We start from the raw sequence: 21,880 nt of genomic DNA, 5'->3' as shown, positions 1-21,880 counted from the left end.
GCTCATGTTGAAGTGATGTCAGGAACTTTACCCGTTCATCATCAAGGTATTCATCAATAGGAGATCGTAATCAGTTCACTTCCTCCCACCTTGTTCTCACATCGTGCATGCCGCACACATCAGCTTGTTTTACATCTTTTTTAATTCTCAGCAGTTAACTGCCAACATCGTCGCTGTTGAAATGATCATCACGATATCCATCCATTCTTCACCCCATTTAGGCACTTTCCTGTGGCATCTCATAATCTTCAAAGCAGAGCCATGCGTCTTCGCCTGGGCGTAATCCGATTTTTGATTCCCGCCACCAGTCTCACGGAGAGGTTCGTACGACGATAATCTTAGACCCATCATGAACTAGTATCAACAAATAAGCATAGAGGTCCACCGCCTTACCACTACCACACCGTAGAGCTCTAAATAATTCACCTAACGCTTCCTTCGTGCTACATCTCTCTCTCTCTCTCTCTATATATATATATATATATAAGAGCGAATCGAGCCGCTCTCGTCTATCCCACGTATTAGCCAGGTTTTGTTTACCTGGGTCGTAATCACAGTACGTCGTAGCTTTTCATGGCTTTTTCAAGACGTGCAATTGATTTACTTCAGCTGATTCCATGCACGAAGATCTCACATAGAAAAATAATATAACTTTTTTTGCATACTTGTTTCTTTGAAGAGGTTTCACGCATTCACGAATGTCTTGTGCAAGTCCTAGTGATTACAAAACGCCTCAGTATACTAAATTACTCTTTGTCCCTTAAAGGTAAGCGTTCGTATGTAGCAAATATCTTCCATCTCCCCGTTCGCCTCTCGACGAATTATTGTGGCAGGCCCAAAAAAGCGTAGCACTACTGCGTGTAGTAATACTGCCTAGTCTACCTAATCAGAGCGTCAGCGACACCGTCATTATTTCGCTTCCACAGCTCGTAATAATCCTACTTCTCGTTTTTCGTTTACGAGCTCGTATCTACGTGTGTCGAGAGGCCGCTTATGATTCTGACTGTCTGCTATTCTTTAGCGTTGCATTAAAGGTCTGCGTATGTTACTGAGTGGTCGACTCGTACTTCTATCACCACTGACAATAGAACATGCGCAAAGGAACGTACAAACAAATGCACATATATACGTATATACACGTCTATGCTGCTCAATTCAAGATTTCATGGAGAACAAGAAGTTACTTGTGCTCTTTCCCATGCCCGACAGTAGCAGGAACACAGGCGAGCCGACTCTTATACCCTTGAATTGGGAAATCCTGAACGGCTCGAATGAGTCGTAAGCGGTGTGGAAGAACAGTAGGACACGAGTTGGGCAAGGAGGTGGAGTTACAGAGATTGTTTCCCGGAATTCGCAACCGTTACTCGCTCGCCAACACGAACTACTATCCCCCGTACTGTATTCGCTAGTACACAGCATCAGCAGCATTACCAACAGCCGTCCCTCTCTATGCTGGTTTCCCACAATAGCCGAGTTTCAGCTTCCGGGAAAAGCCAGCAGCAAGGCGAGCTGTAGAGATATACTGTATCTCTCTCCGTCTTGCCGGTACTCTTCTTCGCCTTCCAAACGGATGGCGAATGCTTTTCAGAAGGCGCTTTCGACAAAGGGGAAGCCCTGATCGTGCTAAGGTAGGTGAGCAGGTTTAGATGGGCGAAGGTAGAAGGGCGCTTCGGTGGATACGGGGGTCGTTACTGAGTAGCCGACATCATTCGAACGAAATGGCACACATTCTCATATACTCAGCAATGGCGCACTGTCTTTCTACTGCTACCGAAACGTGGCCTTCGTGATCAGCACAATAAGGAAGAGCACTGAGCAAGAGCACGGAGCCGTCCACTGTCCTGCTGCTCGCTTTGCTTCCTGGCTTCCCTCGTAGAGTAGAAAAGCAGGAACGGAAAATAAGCAGGAAGAGGATGCAACCGGTAGGCGATTATAGGGTGGGAGTCAAGAAAAAGCGCGAAAACGAGAGTGCCGGCGGCAGAAAATACCCGTTGGGAGATTGTCGGGGTGGGCGGAAAAGAAGACACGTCAGGGATGGGTTAACCATCTAAGTGTAAGTAAGCTGTATGTAAGGAGTAGTAAGAGCCGAAGCTGTCCTAGGTCTGTTGCTGGGGCTACCGTAGTTACTAGTGGTTAAAGCGCTTACCGATTCCCTTTCAACTCAGACTGGCAAAGCCGCGTTGGGTCCAGCAGGTTAAACAAGCTGGATCGACTGACGAGGATACTAAAGGAAATCTACGATTTTATGCAGCCGCACTGCTAAATCTATCTTTCGTTCTTCCTTCCTTTATAGTTCTTGTCTTGAAACTAGGAACAATGGTATCGTCTCGAAGTAAAGAGGCTTGACGATCAAGCTAAGCGAGTCTTTACTAAACCAATCCGAAAGATCAAGAGTGTAGCACACACGACCAAGTCATGAGTAAACATTTATGAATGAAGTGGTGATTGAAAATTATGTAGAAAAAATCTTAAGCTCTTTTGCTTGCCCCAGATATAGCGCTGACTCTTGCCGAAGTACTGGTAATCCATATATATATATATATGTGTATATATATATATATGTATATATATATATATATATATATATATATATATATGTATATATATATGTATATATATATATATATATGTATATATATATATATATGTATATATATATATATATATGATCTAATTTGCGTCGTACGTTTGAAAAAAAATATTGAAGATACGTTATTTTAAGGGACGTATAAACGCGTTTGTATGGAATAGAGTTACAAACTAGTTTTGGCGATTCCTTCGTCCACAGATCGACCGTAATATCTCAAGACATATATAATGGAATTCTTAGTCGTTTGCAGTATAGAAGCATATTTAGTCCATTGGAGTTAAAATTCACTGTGAAATTAAACTAAGTCTAAATATAGATAAACTTCTCAAAGCTATTACGAAACCTAGAATAGAGATTGTTAGCTCCCTTTAGGCATGGTTTGAAGTTATGATTGTAGTACAGTTCAAGTGCATGATAATAGCATATTTTCAATAAAATACTTTTCTGCTACCCCTATGTTGAGTATTTGCTGGTGTCAAACGCACACAGATAGAATAGCTTCCTTACGGTTTGCAAGCTTGAAGCTGACTACACTAGCGCCTTTTTCGGTTTTCCATCTTATCGGCTTTCCCTGTATCTGCCAATGGCAGCAGCGCAAGTTCTCCCACACACACACTCACACTCGAATACCTAAGAAGTTACTGCTAAATATTCTTGCCATAGCTAAATATAAATGTAAATGCCCAAATTAGCTAATAGTGCTGAGCAAACGACGGCAAGTAAAGAGGCTCACATAAAGCTTGCGCTAGCTGGCGAAAGCAGGTTTCAGCCGTACTTCCAATGGTTCTCGGCTCTCAGCCTTCGGTTCTTGCTAGCAGTGCATGCAAGATGGCGAACCACCAATAAGTATTTTTACCCTGTTGTATTCATCGACAAGCGTCCATAGCCGTTTACATCAGGGGTCGTACCGCGGCTAGCTGGACATAATTAACGGAAGGAAACATACCGTTCGGCATTACACTAAGGTTGCAGAAACCTTAACTGGTCAGGCTGAGCTTAAACGCCGCTGGCGGGAGCTGAGAGACGTGAGCTTTGACCGAGTGCTGCAAAAAGTCACACCAGGAACGCGTGCTTGTGCTCGCTCACTATTTCACCGGGTACCGCCACCTTTACTGAACGACTTCTACTTCATCAGTCGTTCGTACGTTCTAAGCCTGTGAACGACACGTTGCTACTTTAACTTGTGGTGTGTGGCAGATGTTGGGTCATGCATGAGGACTGACCATAACAAACAAACATTGGAAGAATCTGTTTATACGTTCAGCCCGTCCGTCAGGTGCGTAAGTACACATACTTGGAAACGTCAGAGCATACAGGTATAAGGATAGATAAAGCGAATATGTCAATGCTGTTTCCTCATGTGCTCAAAAGCGTGGAAGACCTAAGTACATAAATGTGTATAAAAAATGACCCGTTACCGTTGTTGGGATAAGAATTTAGAAGTTAGCACCTATCTGGGCTGAACGTATGCGGATAAGGTAGCTGCGCAGGAGGGTAGTTGGTACGGGTAGAACAGTATCGGAACGGACCACCTGGCGTCAGCACATTCAGCCTCATCTCTTACACTGAAAAAGTAGGGGATGAGGCCATATGAGAAGTGCGCGCTCATTGACACCTATTGACTTCGAATGTCGCGAAGAGAACGGCATTTGGCAATAGAGCCACGCGAATTATAACAATGTCGGTAATGTTGTACAGGGATCACGTTGAGCGCGCGTCACGCGTTGATAGAAGGGACATGATGGAAAAAGAGACACGTATACGACAGTAGAAAAATTGTAAAAATAGAAGAACTAATGTGCAGGAACAATAGATGGCCAAGATGGAGTAACAATAAGTTTTCGACGTTTCACGAGATTCTAGCGATCGCAAAACGAAGACAGGCTGCAAACCCCTGAGTTTGCTGATTTCAGTTTCGCTTAGCATTGCAGGCATCTGCGGAACCTGACTCCTTGTTACCCCCCGCCAGTCTACCTTGATGCACACTGAACTTACGGCAAATTAGTTTCCTTCACTGGGTACGACCACCTCTACGGTTTTTACTTTATCGGTCGTTCGAACCTTCTAAACCCGCGAACGGCACGTTGCTATTTCAACTTGCGATGTGGGCGAATGTTGGATCATGCATAAAGATATGAATTTCAAACTGCGCTATCTTACATTGCTATATTAATTCAACCAAGAAATAATAGTTCAGTGTTTTTTCACACTGCATTTTTCTAAAAAGCACCGGCAATCGACGTTTAATGAATCCTAACTTTTTAAATAGGATGATTTTTAAAAACGTAAGTTATTCTCTCTGTATCTGCAACGCAATAAGAAACATCATTTGAAGGATCTTCTAGAAGTCTGCGATATCTGTTTTCTGACACGTAGATAATACCTTGAAACTGCTTCGATGTGAACCATTCACTCGTTCTTTCCCTTTTCGTTGATTCGGCTTTTACTACTGTTGGTTCGTCCATCGACAAAGATTGTCAGACCTGACCACCTCCCTGTGCTTTAGTCCTCTTTTAAGGGCGGCACATTTGCTATGCCTTTTCGTTCCAACTATAGCACAGGCTTAAGAAGCAATCCTGATCGAGTGAAACGCACAGACGCAGGGCGTAGATGCGAGAGGAAAAGCAAGCTTAGTAGCAAAGCGTACGCGCTGGCCGGGCGACTGCTAGGCGTTGTAGTTTTTCTTCCTAAACGGCGAATAGACGGCGATCTCTATGGCGTTTGTCTTGATGGTAGCAATGCTGAGTCGCTTTGATTGGCCAGTGCTAAGGGAGATTGATGGCAATCCAAGCTGAACCGTCTTGGAAGGTCAGCCATTCCTGGATCCGCAAGTCTACCCTCCTAACAAAACCTCTGCCGTTCCCAGTTTGGTCTGATTTTACTTAAGTTTAGACTTACAGGCCACTCAGATTCTTGCTACCGTCGGTTATCGCCTCGTTAGTTTTGCTAGAGATGGTGAGGGAGTAGAGGAGAAAACGGGTGAGCAAGAAACTTCTCTAAACACGTCTACCGGCTGCCTTCCTTCATAGCACAGTAGCTGCAGAAAACTTCGGCTATTTTCGAGGCATAGTAATAAGAAATATCAGAGAGAATAATTCAGCAACATGTTTAATGGACTGCAGACGACGCCGACATCTAAATCATTCCTAACCAGTCATCCCTGCATTCTCTTCCAGTTTTCTTCAATTCGTGCAGGTGTTAAATGCAAAGATGCTGAATAAGCTGCGATGGCGTATTACAACCATGTAAATAAGAAAACGTCCTTCAATAACTAGTGCAGGTTGCGAGTTCTCTTTGCTTGGATTTCAATAGTAGTAAATTGGCAAGAAGGCTACAAATCTATAGAAAAAATTGAGTAAGCTGCGGTGGCTGTGTGATTTGCAGCGGGCGATGCGACGACTCGAATCAAGTCTTGATACTGTTCAAAGAGGCAGTCCATACTTTGCGAGGACCACAAACGTGTCTGGTTCGCTTCATCAGTGGAAACCAGGGGATCTAAGGTTACTGAATCTTTGACGAAGGAGAAAAGAGGATAGAGGAGAAAAAAAGGGGACGTGGAGATGGGTAAGAGAAAGTATTCAGGTGAGACAAAAGATACGTCCGGGGCTCTTTCGATGCGCGTCTAGTCCCAAAGGAGTCTCAATGGCCCAGCGGCCCGTCGGCCGAATTCGCTCCGAATGACACGAAAAAGGGAAGAGGGTCTAAAACAGGGCAGGCATGGGATTGTAAAGGCGAACGACGAATGACAAGAGGCGCTGCAGTACCGACCGCAGCAGAAAACGAGTATGACGCTGGATATAATCAAAAGTTACCCCTTGCTTCTCTTCTCTTCCTTCAAACCTCTCTTAGCTCGTTGTGCAGCCTTGAAGCCTTACACTACTGCCAACACTCACGCGGGTGTGAAAGAAAGCTGCCATGGTGGCGGTTTGACGATGGTAGAATAGAAATTGTAGCAATGCATTATACTACGAAGAGGTAGTGTAGCGCGCAATGGCGTCATCCAGTAAAGGTGGAGTTTTATCGCAGACGGGAGGGCGAGCGGTCTAACTGACTGTCTATAAGGACTGAACGCAGGGCCAGACCCCCTATGGAGGGTTCGAGCTAGGGGGTCGAAAAATCCGGTGAAACCGACGTATCTGGAGGAGACAAAAGGTAAGATAGGGCCAGCTGTGGGTCCCTGCTGTGTTCTTTTGTGGCCACGCTTCTGCAAGGCATAGACCCGTCTACAGGGCAGGGGCCGAATAGGACGAACTGACTCGTCATTGTAATCATCACCACGGGCCGCCTCCGATTCTGTCATCCTCACGTCGTTCACGCCACTAAACATTTTGAAAAAGTGTGCAACCTTTCCACCGTTCCAGACATTCGCCTCTTCCTCGGTATACACTGTTAGGAAATCCGGCAAATGTTGCACCCCATATTTTGTAGATGCTCCGTAGTATCACTGTGGCTCTAGCTAAATTTTCTGACAATAAACGACGAGTAAGCGGATTTTCAGCCTTCCCAGATGGAGCACTATACTGATCTAATTCAATGACCGGTACTGGAAAAGGAAATAAAGTGCCACAATTAGTACCCCTACGAGAACTCCAAAGCGGGCTCTCCCCTAAGTGCATGCATGGATATGTCATTCAGAATTGGATCCGTTTGCTCCTACCTGTTCTCAATCTTTGAACGAAGGTGGTTCTTTCATTGAACGAAATGTTTATTCTATCCGTGAGCAGTAGGCGCATGAAAAACGTCTTCCGTGGTAGTTTAGTGGGTAACGTGATTGCCTGATAATTATAGGAATATTTTGTAGTCTAGGTTCGAATATAGGCGAACTGTGTTTCGTGCTAGAAGCCGGCCGTGTGATGGAATGCCTTACAGCGACACCGTGCGAAAACTTGAAATAGAGGAGGGTCTTTTACTTTTCTGCCTGTGTACACTATCGGCCTCTATTTACAACAATCAGTTAAACGGAAGTCGTTGCAGGAACTATGGAAAGCACACAGCGAATCAAAATACATTTTATATACAATAATCATTCGTCAAAAATCAATGATAAATAGCATTGCAGCCAAGCAATAGTGCAAAAACGCCAAGAAAGGAAATTCAAACTGATGATAGCCCCGTTTTTCTAGTATCCGAGCAATAAATCCACAACATCCATCCAAATCGAAAAGATGTATCGATCCAGCACAGCTATATATCCCGGCAGTTGATTGGATGAGTTAAAGCACTGCTCTTAAGATCAGGCTAGCTCCATTTTCGAAAAAATAAAATATCGCTCAGGACCTACGGCCGCTCTGTCGCAAATTGCTACTGCACCTCTATTCTAGATACGGCAATTGTTTAAAAAGATTCATAATTTTATTTATTCTTAAATTATTTGAAGTGAGTCTTTTTGTTTGTTTTGTTGTTCAGGACAGCCAGTGCACACCTTAAGGGTACAGTAAGATAACTCGAGAAAAAACTATAGTCTTAGGATTATTTTTCTTGCAATTTATAGTTGTACAAATGTGTTCGGAATCTTCAACGGCTCTTTTTTAGTTAATCGCCACAAGAAGCAAAACCGACTACAATTTACCGCAGGTATGTCATCCTCTGAAAAATTTGCTTTTACATCGTTTAACACTCCGACATCTTGAAATAGGGACGCCAGCGAATGCAAATGTCACTTTATATCTTTCTAAACTTTTTAGTTCCTTTTGGCGCACTGAAGAAGCATCGTTAGCAGGCAAGCTACGTGTCTGCCTTGAATCCTCTAAAATTACTCGCGGCGATCATATGCATCAAGGGAAGTGTATCATCTGATTGCTTTGGAGTCCTATGTCTCAAGATGGGCCCTATATTTTAAACGAGCGGCCTTCGCTGCGTGGAGAAACGCGAATCTCATCATAAATAGGTAAATATTTAGATAGTTCAAAAGTCTCCAAAACCCACTTTCTAGCCCGGCTTAACATCGTTTTGACATCGCGATAAATACGAATGATGATCGCAGAATTTTACAGCGTAAATGAAAGGAGGTGTTTTTTTTTAAAAAATATGGGAAAACATATTATAGATAGAACGAAAAATAGAGAGAACTATATTTACGATTTCGTGAACCTATGCCTAATTAAATTAAATAATGAAACATAACCAAAACGATATGCTAGTAGTAAGATGAACAGAAAGCCAAGGTCTTCATTGCGGTCACGTCTTTTCTTTTTTTTAGAAATACCCCAAAAGCTGCCAGACTGTACGGCCGTTACTGCACGAATATACTAAATCTATTCGACGAGCTTTTTTTGGTTTTCAAAATGCTTACTAACGCTCAATGCATTCAATCGGATTAAGGCGATCTCGTTTGCTCTCCTCCTACCGTCGCTTCCTCTTTCTTTTTTCAATGTCTCCGCCATTGAAGGGATGTTACGCCGCCAAATACTAGGCGGAAAGCCTTGGGCAATGAAGATTCTCATAGCCTTGATCTGCCGGAATGACGGTGAGCCGTGGTAAAGTAAGTCTACATTGGACGAACCTGAACGTCGAGGTCGCGCACAGAGAGACCTTAGAGAGTCTGGCGTTAGTAAGTAAGGCCTCGACAGGAATGGACGTGGAAATAGAGTAGGGCCAAAGGAGCTCTCTGGGAAAGTTTGAGACGAAGGAGCTTGGATTGAAGCGCAAAAAAAGGCTAGCCTAACTCAGTTCCTTCAAACAGCCCTCTCTTTCTGTCTCATCCACGCGCTCCTCTTCAGACTATGAGGGAAGACAGAGAAGCTTAAACAACCGCCGCTAAAAAATAGTTCTTCGAAGACTGGTATGGGAAGTATACGAAGCAGAGGAGTTTAAAGGTGACCTTGCCAGTAAGGGTGAGGCATAGTCAAGGAGTGTAACGAAGAAAGAGATGCGGGCGAGCAAAGATCCGGATCCACGAGCAGGTTCACGCCAACTTGAAGAAATGTCACCGATGGCGGCTTGGCTATGGAACTGAAAAAGAAGCTATGGACCATAAGAGACGGCTACATCGAGAAGAAGGCCAGATTGCAAGAGATCGGAAGACAGGCAGAGTGCTAGACTTTAGATTAAACGGATGGAATAAAAATGGTTTCTAGAAAAGAGGCAAGAGATCAAGAAAGTACTGATGAGAAAAGGAAAAAATGGAGACAGAGAAAAAAAGGTCTACAGTCAGTGGGTACAGGAGTGAGTTAAGGAAGCTGTGGACACTGGCAAGAATAAATAGATAGAACCAAACTCGTTGAGGCTGCCTTGATTAAAGTTTGTATTGCTGATTAGTTCCTAGTGTCGTGATGCCACTTCGACCACTGTATTGGACCGAGACTGCAGGGCAATGGCTACTCGACAGAGTATACTGGCAAAAAAATACATATATTAGGTCTGTTATATAAATACTTTATCTGCCGAGCACACGTTGGCGTCATCACGAATATGGCTTCACTATAGAAGATATCTCAAACTACCGATTTATTGCTAAGCGCACTAATAATATTCGGTCGCTTATTTTTTCGTACGTGCTAATCCATAGAACGTGTAATATAGCCTTGGTCCGAGAATTTTCCAATCATGTAATATATTAAATTGAGTTAAGTTGGCTACGCGGCGCCGTATAACTACTATATAAATACAGATATTGTGCGTTTCAGCGGACCAATAACTTATAGGCCTTGAGACTACCTGGCACGTAAGCTTTTCTGCTAAGAATGTCTAAATAAAAGATTTTATCGAAGCGGGTACATACCTCTTCCAAGAATTCGATGACGTCCCCGAGGGCAAGCTCTAGTTCATCGTCGTTTTGTGGCGTATAGTCGTACAGGACTCGAACTTTGCGTCGTTCCGCTGAAACAAATACGAAATAAAATGATCAATTAACTGTTGTCGTTGTTCGTGGCACCGATGTTTTCTAGGCAACGCTGAGTGCTTTTCAGCCAAAAAGCCTTGCAAATAATTCCAAAAATTATAACACTCCGATACGTGACGTACTGAGCCAAACTCGTTATGCTATAGCGTAAAGGATACATGCTTTCTTTAACTGAAAACTCTTCCGTAACTTGTATGACTCTTGTACACTGAATATACAAAATGCCAACGGTACATTCAAAAAAAAAAAATTTTTACATTCGTAGACGAAACATCATTTAATAATCTATTTTCAATTATTTCCCTTACAGGCTCATTTAATTAGCCAAATGTATTCAGATGTTTTCCGGCTAATAATTTTACAAGTACCTAATGATTCACTTGATTCAATAATACAGCGCCAAATATGCCAATACAAACAGAGAAAATTCTTACTGGCCATCTCTCAATAGGAACTTCCCTCTTTTTCATCACAGCTTCAAGTTACAGGTGTTATGCGGGACGACCAGATAAACTCTGCGAGATACTGCACCGACCTATAGCACAACGTGCATATAACATAGTAAAGGGAACCTAATTTGCATTAGAGACAGGCTCAGTTCATGCTGAAGAACAGCAAACGTTAAAGGACAAATGTACGTCAATGAAAAATGTGTGGCGATGAATACGTTTACGAAAGCTCTCACTTAACAAATCACTCGAGGAGGACAAATACGAGCAAAAAGGTTGAGCGAAATGCAGTAAGTTAAAATATTTCTCAATGCTTGTACATTGGCTCTACACAAATGATAAAGCACAAGGGTAAGGTCAATATCCCTAACAATGTTTAGGCTATTACAATGGAAGGTAAGCTTTAAAACTGAATACGTTTGAATTATGCGCCGCTAGTGGACGAAATTTGCCTGGTGAGCACTCCAGTCCCCTGAAGCGTGTGTATCAAAATTAATTAAGTTTACTCGACTAAAGGGGAGTTTAGAAAAAAAGACGTATCTTAGCCCTAGAAATCAACGCTCAGTGATCAAGTCTTCGCTCCTCGAAGATTACAGCATTGAGGAAATTTGTCGAAAAGTGCTGAAGATATTAGGTAAGGAGACCTTAAACAAATCCAGAGCAAACGGTGCATGCGTTTCGAGAATGAAAGCTGAAGTATTGAAAACCAGAGGAAAAGTAATCAGATGTTGGGACCCGAAAGACAAGAACGCGTCGCTAGGCGAGAAGGCTTCCCTCAAAAGCAGAGCTTGGAGTCCAAGAGCCATGTTGGCCAAAAATGATATTTTACATGTAACTCTTTACAGGGTCATATCCTGAAGGCTGCAAGCGCAATGTAATAATGAGTAAAAAAATTGGGCTCACCGTGAATGGACTCCAAACGAATTAGACATGCGTGTGGTGTTTCCTATGCGTAACTGCGGAACTTCGATCAACAAAGAAAAGCCACCTGGAGCATATGGTCGCCAGACAGCGCATTAAGTTCTACTGTCAGCCGAAGAGGCATCAGACAAAAGTATACTGTTTGTAATGTACATCAGGGGCATCTGCTATTATGAAATTGAAGCAATGAGTGCAGCCAGCAACCTTGAGCTTGTTAAGGAACTCACGGACCGTTGGCATGGCACTCGAAGGTACGTAGTTTGGTTACTTGATGATAGCGTAAGACCTCATCGCTCTGCCTCCATTACTTCCTGGAGTGAGCAAAACAATATCCAACTTAGCTTGACTGAACCCCGTGTAACTGCGGGGCTTTTTATGCCTTAAAAAGGGCAAGTGGTAGGCAAGCATGTTTTACTCTCGACCTATTTCGAACAGTCGCGGATAGAGAAACTACGAGAACAGGAACATAAATGATAGGTTTATGGCTATCCGGAACGCTTGAACAGTGGTCTAAAAAAAAGAGAGTACCTTTAAGACATATCATCATCGTAACGCAGCCAGTTTTTCGGTTAAAAAATCCGTCGGGCTTGCTTACAACAGCCTAACAGTATCTTATAGATCGTTTCAGTTTCAACTTCCATAATAAATCTCACAGATAAACTTGTGTAGTGTAAATCGTCGCCGTTCTCAACTCTGCTATTAGTTAACAGTGTTGTACCAATCAAGAGGATTCGACCCGAATCGCATTTCCCCACATAACGAAGGGCGCCGATAATACGATATACATATCCTCTTCCATACATGTACATATAGATATAGATATCCGTTGTTGTCTTATTATAACCATGATACTACGAAGATCGTTTATCAATTTTTAAATAGTTTATTGTATGTATTAATCTTCTTTTTTTTTTATTTACTGCCCTTATCTTACGCTTGCCTTCATCATTTTCGTATTTGGCGCACCTGCTTGCTGACCAGTACGCGACCGGCCAAATCAGGCAATCCTATTCAAGTAGGCCATCCTAGGTGGATAGTTTTTTTTTTTTCACTTCGATTATATGACAGTACTAAAGGACCTTTTCACTGCATGCCTCAGTTCTGCAGCTTTACCGGTCTGTCTTTCCGCACGTTAGTTCAGCTCAATAACACCAAACACTTTCCTAGTTGATATTTTCCTTTACTGTTTGTCCACACTGTTATTATTCATTTTTATGGTTTCTTTCAATACCAAGTGTTCTCCTTCATTGTTGTAAATAGTGCCATTCATTGAATTAGATAATTATAAATACTCTCATCATATTGAGCCATGAGGGCAGGCGGCCTCGTACAGCACTGATGAAAGGAAACGATTCGTCTTTGATTCATATTTAGAATCAGGTTTCTCTTGGCTTCTTTCCGACTTCAGCTGTCTAGCTTTCACTCTCCAGCATGTGTCTAATGATCGGCGGATCAATTTGGAGATTTCTGTTTCCGATTATGAGGCGCCTGCTGCTGCTGCTTCTAGTGGTAACGGCACACTCTCTGGCTGGAGAGGCCGACGATAGACTCCGAACGGGCCTTAGTCAGCTGCTTTGAGCTGACTCGTCATACATCGTAATCAGATCATTGGCCGCTTATAATTCTTTGCATTTACTCCATTTAATCTAGCTTCCTTCAGCTGACGGACCGCCTTGATCCAGTCGCCCACTAACGCGTCTAGGGCCCGTTTCGCGAGTTTTTTGAGGCCATTGGTAAGCCTGTGGGTGGGCAAGTATCGAGCCCTATGCAGGATAAATAGAGGAAAATAAAAACCTCGAAGGTGATTAGATTTGACCGTCGTACCATCTGAATACGCAAGGCAACATTTCGTTGGAGAAGTTAAATAAGATGATCGATGGACGCACTCGATGACAACAATTTTGGCTCAGAGTGTAGTAATCGACTTTGGGTAGGCATTGGATAGAGCATTTTTTAGAATGTTTGGGATTGATTAAGCGATGTGAATGTCAGAAGCTGTTATTACTAGACTGTAAGACCTGAAACATTTAGAACAGAAAAACGCCCGGCTTTTGAGGCGTTCACATCGATACCCTGGTACTTCTTAGATCTCAATATACGAACCCGCTGATTTTCATTGCGGATCCTGCAGAAATATATTTTTCATTAAAAGTCGTCATTTTAATTTTTCCCTTCAAGTTTTTAGACCTATCGAAGAGAAATAAATAAGACTTGTCTGGTTCGTTCAAGAACAGCCATAATTGTAATAGCCGATATATTACGTCACGGAGGGTCACTAAACTTCGTGAATATGCTTTCATCGTTAGCGGTCTAGACATATGTACTGAGACGTTTATATATGCTAGGCCATGTTAGCTATTTTCGATAAGGCTACATCACAATGCCAGATAGAAGCAATCCGTACGGATTCATAGAAGTAAGGTTACTCAAGTGAAAAGTCAACGGAGAGAAATGCGCCGACAACCGTGGACACGTTTCGTATGTTTATATAAGGTAACGAATAAAACTGCCCGTTATTCTTTTAAATTTAATGGTCGTTGTTCCTCATTAAGACAACACGTCCAGTATAGTTTCTGAGCACTGATCGCTTCTCGTCTTTTACATTGTTCGGGCTGCATGGGAGTTGTTGTCAAATCGACCATTGACGAACTTCAAAATTGGGTATGCGTACGAACCCTAATCCATTCTTTGAAACATTTTGTAAACATTATACCGCTCCTATTTTTAAATGAAATAATTTTCCATTGGGAACGTCTATGCAGGAGTTAAATTATAAACATTTCTATACGAGTTCCACCGCTCGCGTTTCATATAATTAGTGCCATCCAATTTTCGACATCTGAAGGCTTGCGTTAGTATTAAAAAAAAGATAGATATCCTTGCGGAAATGATTCCTAATTAGGTAGCTCATCCAATAATCAGAATCAACGCTCTCTGTTTACTATCCTGTTAAAAACTCCTGTCTACATCTCCATGTATCAATGCTATTTTGGTTCATTGCCGTTGATATATTAAGGCTCTAGATACCTAGGTACATCCGTATATTAAGAACATAGTCTACTGTTATGTAGATTACTTAGTTCAATTGGCAAACTATCGTATATCCTGCAGTCGAAAGTCGAAATTAGACACGAACGAGTGCTCTGAGTTGTCAGGCGCGGACTCTCTGGCTTTTGCCATCGTAGTGTGTGAATATCGATGAGGTTTTGGGATTTTTGGCGCGTATATTTCACCGCAGCGCCCCGTCGGCAAATTCTTCACATTCCTCTTAGATTCTCAAAAAAAAAGTAAGAGTATCGTCGTAAATTCCGAACCTCTGAAATCGTAGTGGCGCTACTGTCGACGTCAAGGAAGCGTCCGCCAGGTGCGTGGCTGTAGCGCTATCCGCGCCACTCACCATAGAGCAGTCCCATCCACAAGCGTCGTGTCGTCGCTACTGCTGCTGCCGCCGCCGCCGCCGCCGCCGCTGCCGCTAGGCTGTACACTTTTTCGGTAACGCGCAAGGGCATTCTTTCGCATAATTGCTACTACAAACAGAATATTGTCATTGGTCTCCGGCGTGCTCAACACAACCAAATTTCTCTATCGTTGTAAAGGCGCTGATTTTGCGAAGTTTACGGCAGCACATTGCTAGCCTGTATCTCGGACATTCCGTGGCCTTCGAATATTACCCGTTATCATAGAGGTGTCTCATGGTTGCAAAGCACTTTGTCTAGCAAAAAAAAACAAATGGATCCTGTATTTGAGCCCCAAATAGCGTTTGGCACAGCCGAAATGGCCCTTGGCATCTAGAGTATAATAGCCGAAAACAATCGGTGTTTATGAGATATATCGATTTCCTCCGAGTCTACCACTGACCATTCTGTTGAAACAATTCGACCGAGAGCGAAACCTGCTTTTGTTTCGGTTGTTGTCCAAATCTAAACGATAATGTAAATATAACGGATGTGATATTGAACGGTTGACAGTGATCGTTGTGATAAACGTCAAGTACTCATAACTTGGTAAGGCGTAGACGTCTCTTGGTTCTAGAAAGTTGTTTTGTCTAGTTTCGTGTAAATAAATATTTGCTACCTTTTTTAGATCACAAACACTCTTTAGCATTCAAATAATGCAGTGTTACTTTCCTTTCTGGTTTGTTCCTCACACGACATAGCCATGACGATATAACTGTTCGGTATGCAGCCAGAGTCGCGTCAGTGAGTCAAAAAAAAAGACAGGAATAAATAAACATGCGGCTTCTAGACGATGCGACTTATCTCTTATCTTCGGCAACGGTTTCTGATAGCTTGGAGAATGCCAGGGATAGTGCGATATGTAACGGGAGGCGGGGGAGGAAGAGTAAATAGGAAACACACAGATTTTCCGGTGCGCCGCCTTTGTCGGAGAGACGCAATTTTTCCTCTTTTGCGGTTTGGCTGTGACGATGCCCCTTTTGTTTATCCTATCTGTAAGAAGATATAAATGCAGCAGATAAAAGCTGACGCAAAGATGCGTTACGTTCAGGCATGGCTTGATTTGTGTTAGCCTTTGTTCAATGCAGACGGAACCAGTAACAGCAGCGTCTACAGGCAGCACAATTAGTTGCTAAACGTACGATACGTATATAGATGTTTTTATTTGCTTACAATGACGTATCTATCTGTATGTAGCCTTCAGTGTATGCGCTTATATGCAAGTAAAATTGTTTATATATTAGATTCTTTTGAAACCACGTTGTTGACTTTTTTGGGGCTATTTCTCGCCGGGTAGGAGCAGTATGATGTGAAACGCTGTGTCTGTTTTGCAAGAATGGAATGTTTTTTACTGGCTCAGATCCTATGTACGTTCTAGGTACGTGTGTATATGTTTGTACTCAATATTGTCCCGTCGTTCTCGCATGTTCGTTCTCCGTTTGGCCGGTCTTTCCCTGTGTTCGCTACATGCACGTGGTTACATAGAAGGACAACCACATGACACTCTTTATCGTCATCCTCATTGCGAGCCAGCAACGCTCCGTTTCAACTGTTTTGTTCCGACCCACTCCCTTAGTTTAATGGCGTGTACCAGCTAAGTTGGACTTGCGGTGGTTGTTGTACCATATCGCATTGTTTCGGGTCGGTCAGCATCGTCATTGCGAAATATATCAACTACAGCTGCTAAAGTGCAAACGACCATGCAGCGTAAAGAGGGGTCGCATTTCCAGGGCCTCCCTTTATAATCAAGCTTATGCGTATATTAATTATGGCACACAAAAACGCCATTGTACTATAGCGATGTCCTCTGCCTAATTACATTGGTCTAGACTGGTGTAACGCTAGCTTCGAGACCAAGGCTAATGAACAGCTTGTCGACAGTTTCATTCTTCAAATGTAAAAGAGAGGGACAGGCTTGAAAGCACAGTAGTACACGCGGACGCAAGCCGTCTAAACGGCGCAACGGAAAAGTTTCTATGTCATAATAGGGATAAAGCATAGGCGAAGCACATTAACATGACCAAGCTGAAGGAAACCCCCCAGGTGCTTACAACGAACCTCAGGGCAGAATGGAAAAGAAGCAAATGCACAGAATACGGTCAAAATCAAGCTTAACATTCGATATTGCTTTAGACGCCATTAGAGGTCATGTCAAGCCACAGGAAGTGGGTATCGCGATGTGTTCTATCGCAAAAGCGTCGATGATATCATCATCGGCTGAGAAAACTCCTGCAGGTAAGGCAACGTTTGTAAGAAATTATCCGACACAAATCAATGTAGTGGTTAATATGTATAACGCGGTTGGCGCCACCACCACGGTAATCCTCCGTAACGTAGATCCTTTTACCCACCCTAAACAAATTAAGAAAGAATTATGGTAAGCACTGACATTGTCTGACAGCAAAGGATCCACGACTGGGCAAGAACTGACTTACCACTCTGTCGCGCAATACTCCTAAAAGCTTGCTGGCACATAAGCAATTCTTGATCGGTCGTTCTAAGTGCCGAATGAAAGCGTGGATATCACTTCCTGCGTGTTTCAGCTCCAGAGACTTGGATACATAGCCAAGGTGCGCGCACAACAAAGTAAAGAGAAAACGACGTTATAAGTGCACGTTAGTCACGTGGCAAAGGATCGCACCGACCTAATTATTGCTACAAGTAGATGAAAGATGGAAAGGCTTCTGAGCCGAACGGTTTATCCCTAGATGGAGTAAGGCTTTTTTCAAGGAGATCCCTGAAGAAGTTGCCAACGTACCTGGAAGGTTGCTTAGGCAAGGCAGATTGCCAAGTGACTAAAAAAACGTAGAAGTGATGCTGATACCGAATGGCAACGGTGAGTGCAGGCCTACGTGTTTGATCAGTACCATCGCCAAAGGCTTCGAAAACATAGTAGAAGAATAACTTTGGAAGTCCGCAGAACAATCTGGTTTACTTCCAGGCACCCAGTATTGAACCAGAAAACACACATCGGTTCACATAATTATCCTTCGTTTAATAACACTTATATATTAGTTATTATAAACAGTTGGATTGGTCTACACCTGCACGATATTGATACGTTAGGTCCTCTTGACAGTCCATCTGGATGTACAGAATGCTTTCAAAGGTCTGTCATAAAGGATTGTTCTGAATACCGTGGTGAGAAAAAGGATATCTACACATTTGGTCCGGGTTATTTACAGCTATGTACACGAGGACTTCCATGAACATGAAGGGTGATGTCTCATAAAGTTCTAGTCTTAGCCCACTTTTGTGGAATATAACATACTATGAAATTCTCAGCACTCGGGGTATATCTCGAGAGTGGAGACACTGGCCTGCGCAGACGATTTGGCCATCATTGTTCAGGTCAATTCTGCGCCAGAAATGGTGCTGTACGATAAAGAAACTCTGAACTCTTGAAGTGGATGCTGAATTAGGAAAGGGTAAAAGGATGCTGCAGACTGAAAAAAGAAAGTAAGGCCAATCAGTATGCGTTTGGATAGTGGACAAATCAGTCCAGTAGACAGGGCACGATATCTGGGGATGCACCTGGACAAACCACTCAGTGGCAGGCTACAACCAGGGCAAATGAAGCCGCGAACTCGACAGCCAGAATTCTCTTGAACTTATATGGACCGAGAGGGACAAGCCGCCGCAGACTGGTGATGTCTGTCGCAGGGTCAATACCTCTTTTTGGAACGTCTGCATGGATAAAAAAAAGGCGGTACAGGACACTTTTCCGAAAGACACGGTGCTTACTACGTTACGCGTCACTCAAGCTTATCACACGGTTAGCACAGCTGCTGCTGCGGCGGCGGCGGCGGTCTTGAACGAGACGACGTCCTGACACTTGAAGGTCAACTAGAAAAACTGTAAGATAAAGAAAACGGGATGCGAGAGTCAAAGAAGGCGGAAAAGAATGCCACAATAGCCTTCCCAAAGCACAATCCAAGCTCACGTGTCAGATATTCAGAAATTGTTAGATCGCCCGGAGCGAGAGATTTATCATTTTCTCACCCAGGTTATAACGGGACATGGGAATTTTCGGGCCTATCTTTTCGGAATCGATAAAGCTCCGTCGGAGATATGCGCCTATTGCAACTTAAGTGTCGATAACGACGTAACACACATCTCATTGACGTGGGCTGCTCCTAAAGAACAGCCAAAAAAAAAGCTGCAAAAAGAAAGCCGACAGTGAAAAGAGCTCGCGACTCCGATTTAAGAAACAGCATCCTTTTAGATGTACCGAGAGGCGGCATGAAGCCATTCATGGACCTTATATGCGGCTGTACAGACGGCTGGAAGATCGGCTCCAGCACGGCTACAGAAATTCTGATGAAATGAGAAAGAACGACTGGTAAGGTTGAGAGGAGCCTGGTTTGGCATGGAGGTTGCAAATGGCGTGAATACAGATCCAGGTTTACAGGTTACAGCACATGGCGCGTCTGGTGAAAAGGGAACCCGGAAGGTGACGTAAATCAACTGATCCGGTAAACACCCGCCATTGCTCTCATCAACCCATAATACTGTTAAAAAAGATCTGAAACAAAGAGGGGGAGACGGTTATAGCGGATGTGACAGTACCAGTTCTATCTAGTCTGAATAAGTCGTTTGAGCCGTTAATTTTTACAAAACCTTACTAACTCAGCCGACGCCAATGAAACGCACCTTACCACAGCGAAAAGTTGTCGACGCCTGCCACAGTGAGCGTTAGTGACGACAAAAATCGCAACAACTGGAATGTTGGTGGTGATAGCATTTGTATATGATGAGAACGAGAAATACGATCAAGTATGCGTACTCACTAGACAACTAAGGAAAAAGTGGATTGTACAAGACAGGACGTCGTTTTTTGGGTTCCAATGCAAAAAGACAGAGAATATAAGAACGAATCTTACTGGCAGGCTTACTCTCACGCTTGCTTTATTCTGACGTTCAAAAGACTGAAGGGGACGCCAGTGACAGCATCTACCATTACCCCTAGACATCGCCATGCTTAGACACGCTATGCGTCTGTTTTTCTGACGGTTCTCGCAAGTTTCTCCGAAAAATCGAACGGGCATTGATCCGAACGGAAACGAGCATCAATGACCGCCACTGAGTGAGGCTGTGCCTGGTGCGACCAGGTACGACGTGACGGGTCCCTGGAAGTTCCCCTTCGACCTTTAATATGAAGAAAAAAGCCGAAAAAAACAACACCACGACCAATACAGTTGCTGCAGTGGAAGCGCATGGGGGGCATCCAAGAGGAGGACATACTCAAGGAGTAAAGTAAATGGAACTCCCGACTTGTTTATCGGAAAAAGTCGAGTCTAGTCGACTCAGGCAATTCGACCGATCCGAGCTTTTTCGGCATCGCATCCTGGATACTCTGTTGGTTCCTCGGTGTTTACCACCACGACTATAGCTACAACAGTTATAGCGCGCACAACACAACTTCTTTCTATTCCGATTCCTTCGGTAATAAAGATAGGATAAAAGCGCTTTACGCATTATTCAGCATGAATTTACAAAGCATCAGACGCATTAACGGTTCGATTGCTCTACTGTTTGATGAGTCTTATATAAGCACACAGGATGAAAAAGGGGGCAGAACATTCTGAGTGATATGTGGTTAAATAGCGTGGTACGTTACATTGTATTTAGAGGTAGCTGGTTGCCAAAAGGAACAGTCCACATTGCAATGAGCGCAAATGGCCAATCAACTTCGACCCTAGAAGGACGACCGCTTGCAAGTACAACTACATATATTGTGGAGTATTCTGGCACGCTTTAAGACCATTGTCGTTTCTCCTTGTCTTTCTTGCCGGCATTATTTATCGTCCCGACACAAATAGGCTTCGATTACTATTTCACTCGTCTCAAAGGAGTTGACCCAAAATCGCGGTGATGCACGCACTACACAACCATTGCATTCTGCTTTGCTAGTCAACTCAACCACATCCAGTTCTAACAGCGCACCCGACCACCCTTTGGTCTTCAGCCCTTCACATTCCAACTCAGCGCTGCTATTGAGCCTGGATGGAGTGGTCTAGCAGCACTGGCAGCCGTGAGATAGTAGGGCCGCTTGGAGTTCCCCAAGGGCACACATCTCGTACGGAAGAAGGATGACTTCATATGAACTCGAACCAATCCTCGGGCCCGAGTGGCTTTCTCATTCCTCCCTCCATAGAAATAACCTGCACCTCGAAAGTCTTCTACGCAGGTTCAGACTACCACCACCACCACTTTTACTTCCTCTGCCTGGATAACCTTCACCCTATCGCAGTACCGAACCTCTGGTAGAGTTTTGAGACGGAGGTGGCTAGGGAAGGAGGAAATGTGGGAAGAGGCCGGTGGTGGCTGCTGTTGGTCCTCAAGTTCCGCTGAGTCCACTGGGAGTGTACGGGAATTTTCAAATATCCGCCAAATGGAGCCAAACGCACGAGAAACAGCCACGGTCCGAGGTTATTAAATATAGCTATGGCGTTGGGAGGGGGTTGCAGAAGAGGAGGGCTACGCCAGGCTACGTAGCTTCAAGTCATCAGGTATGGTGGACGCATTAGGATTAGTGGGCATCAATCCGGGGGTTAGCTGATTTGCCCCCGTTGTGCCAGTTCGATCAATGTGGACAAGTACGTTCTATTGCACATATGGTTGA

At 43.6% G+C, this 21,880-nt stretch overlaps 1 protein-coding gene across 8 annotated transcripts in view; it reads right to left on the bottom strand.

Annotated features, from left to right (window-relative positions):
• Positions 1 to 21,880, bottom strand: part of LOC111246315 (SH3 domain-containing kinase-binding protein 1-like) — a 382,729-nt gene that overhangs the window by 70,960 nt on the left and 289,889 nt on the right. For 7 of the 8 annotated variants that reach the window (XR_002671630.2, XM_022795693.2, XM_022795690.2 and 4 more), the window contains one exon: positions 10,311 to 10,408. Coding sequence is in view for 5 of the 8 variants with exons in the window: in XM_022795693.2 (XP_022651428.1) it covers positions 10,311 to 10,408 (98 nt within the window). In the remaining 3 variants the exon portion in view is untranslated. Of the gene's footprint in view, positions 1 to 10,310; positions 10,409 to 10,864; positions 10,887 to 21,880 lie in introns of those variants that run through there. The other variant, XM_086984289.1, reaches the window with a different exon arrangement.

This window comes from Varroa destructor, unplaced genomic scaffold (assembly GCF_002443255.2).
Source record: "Varroa destructor unplaced genomic scaffold, Vdes_3.0 BEIS01000003.1, whole genome shotgun sequence".
NCBI classification, from domain to species: domain Eukaryota; kingdom Metazoa; phylum Arthropoda; class Arachnida; order Mesostigmata; family Varroidae; genus Varroa; species Varroa destructor.
This window is presented reverse-complemented; position numbering and strand designations above follow the sequence as displayed.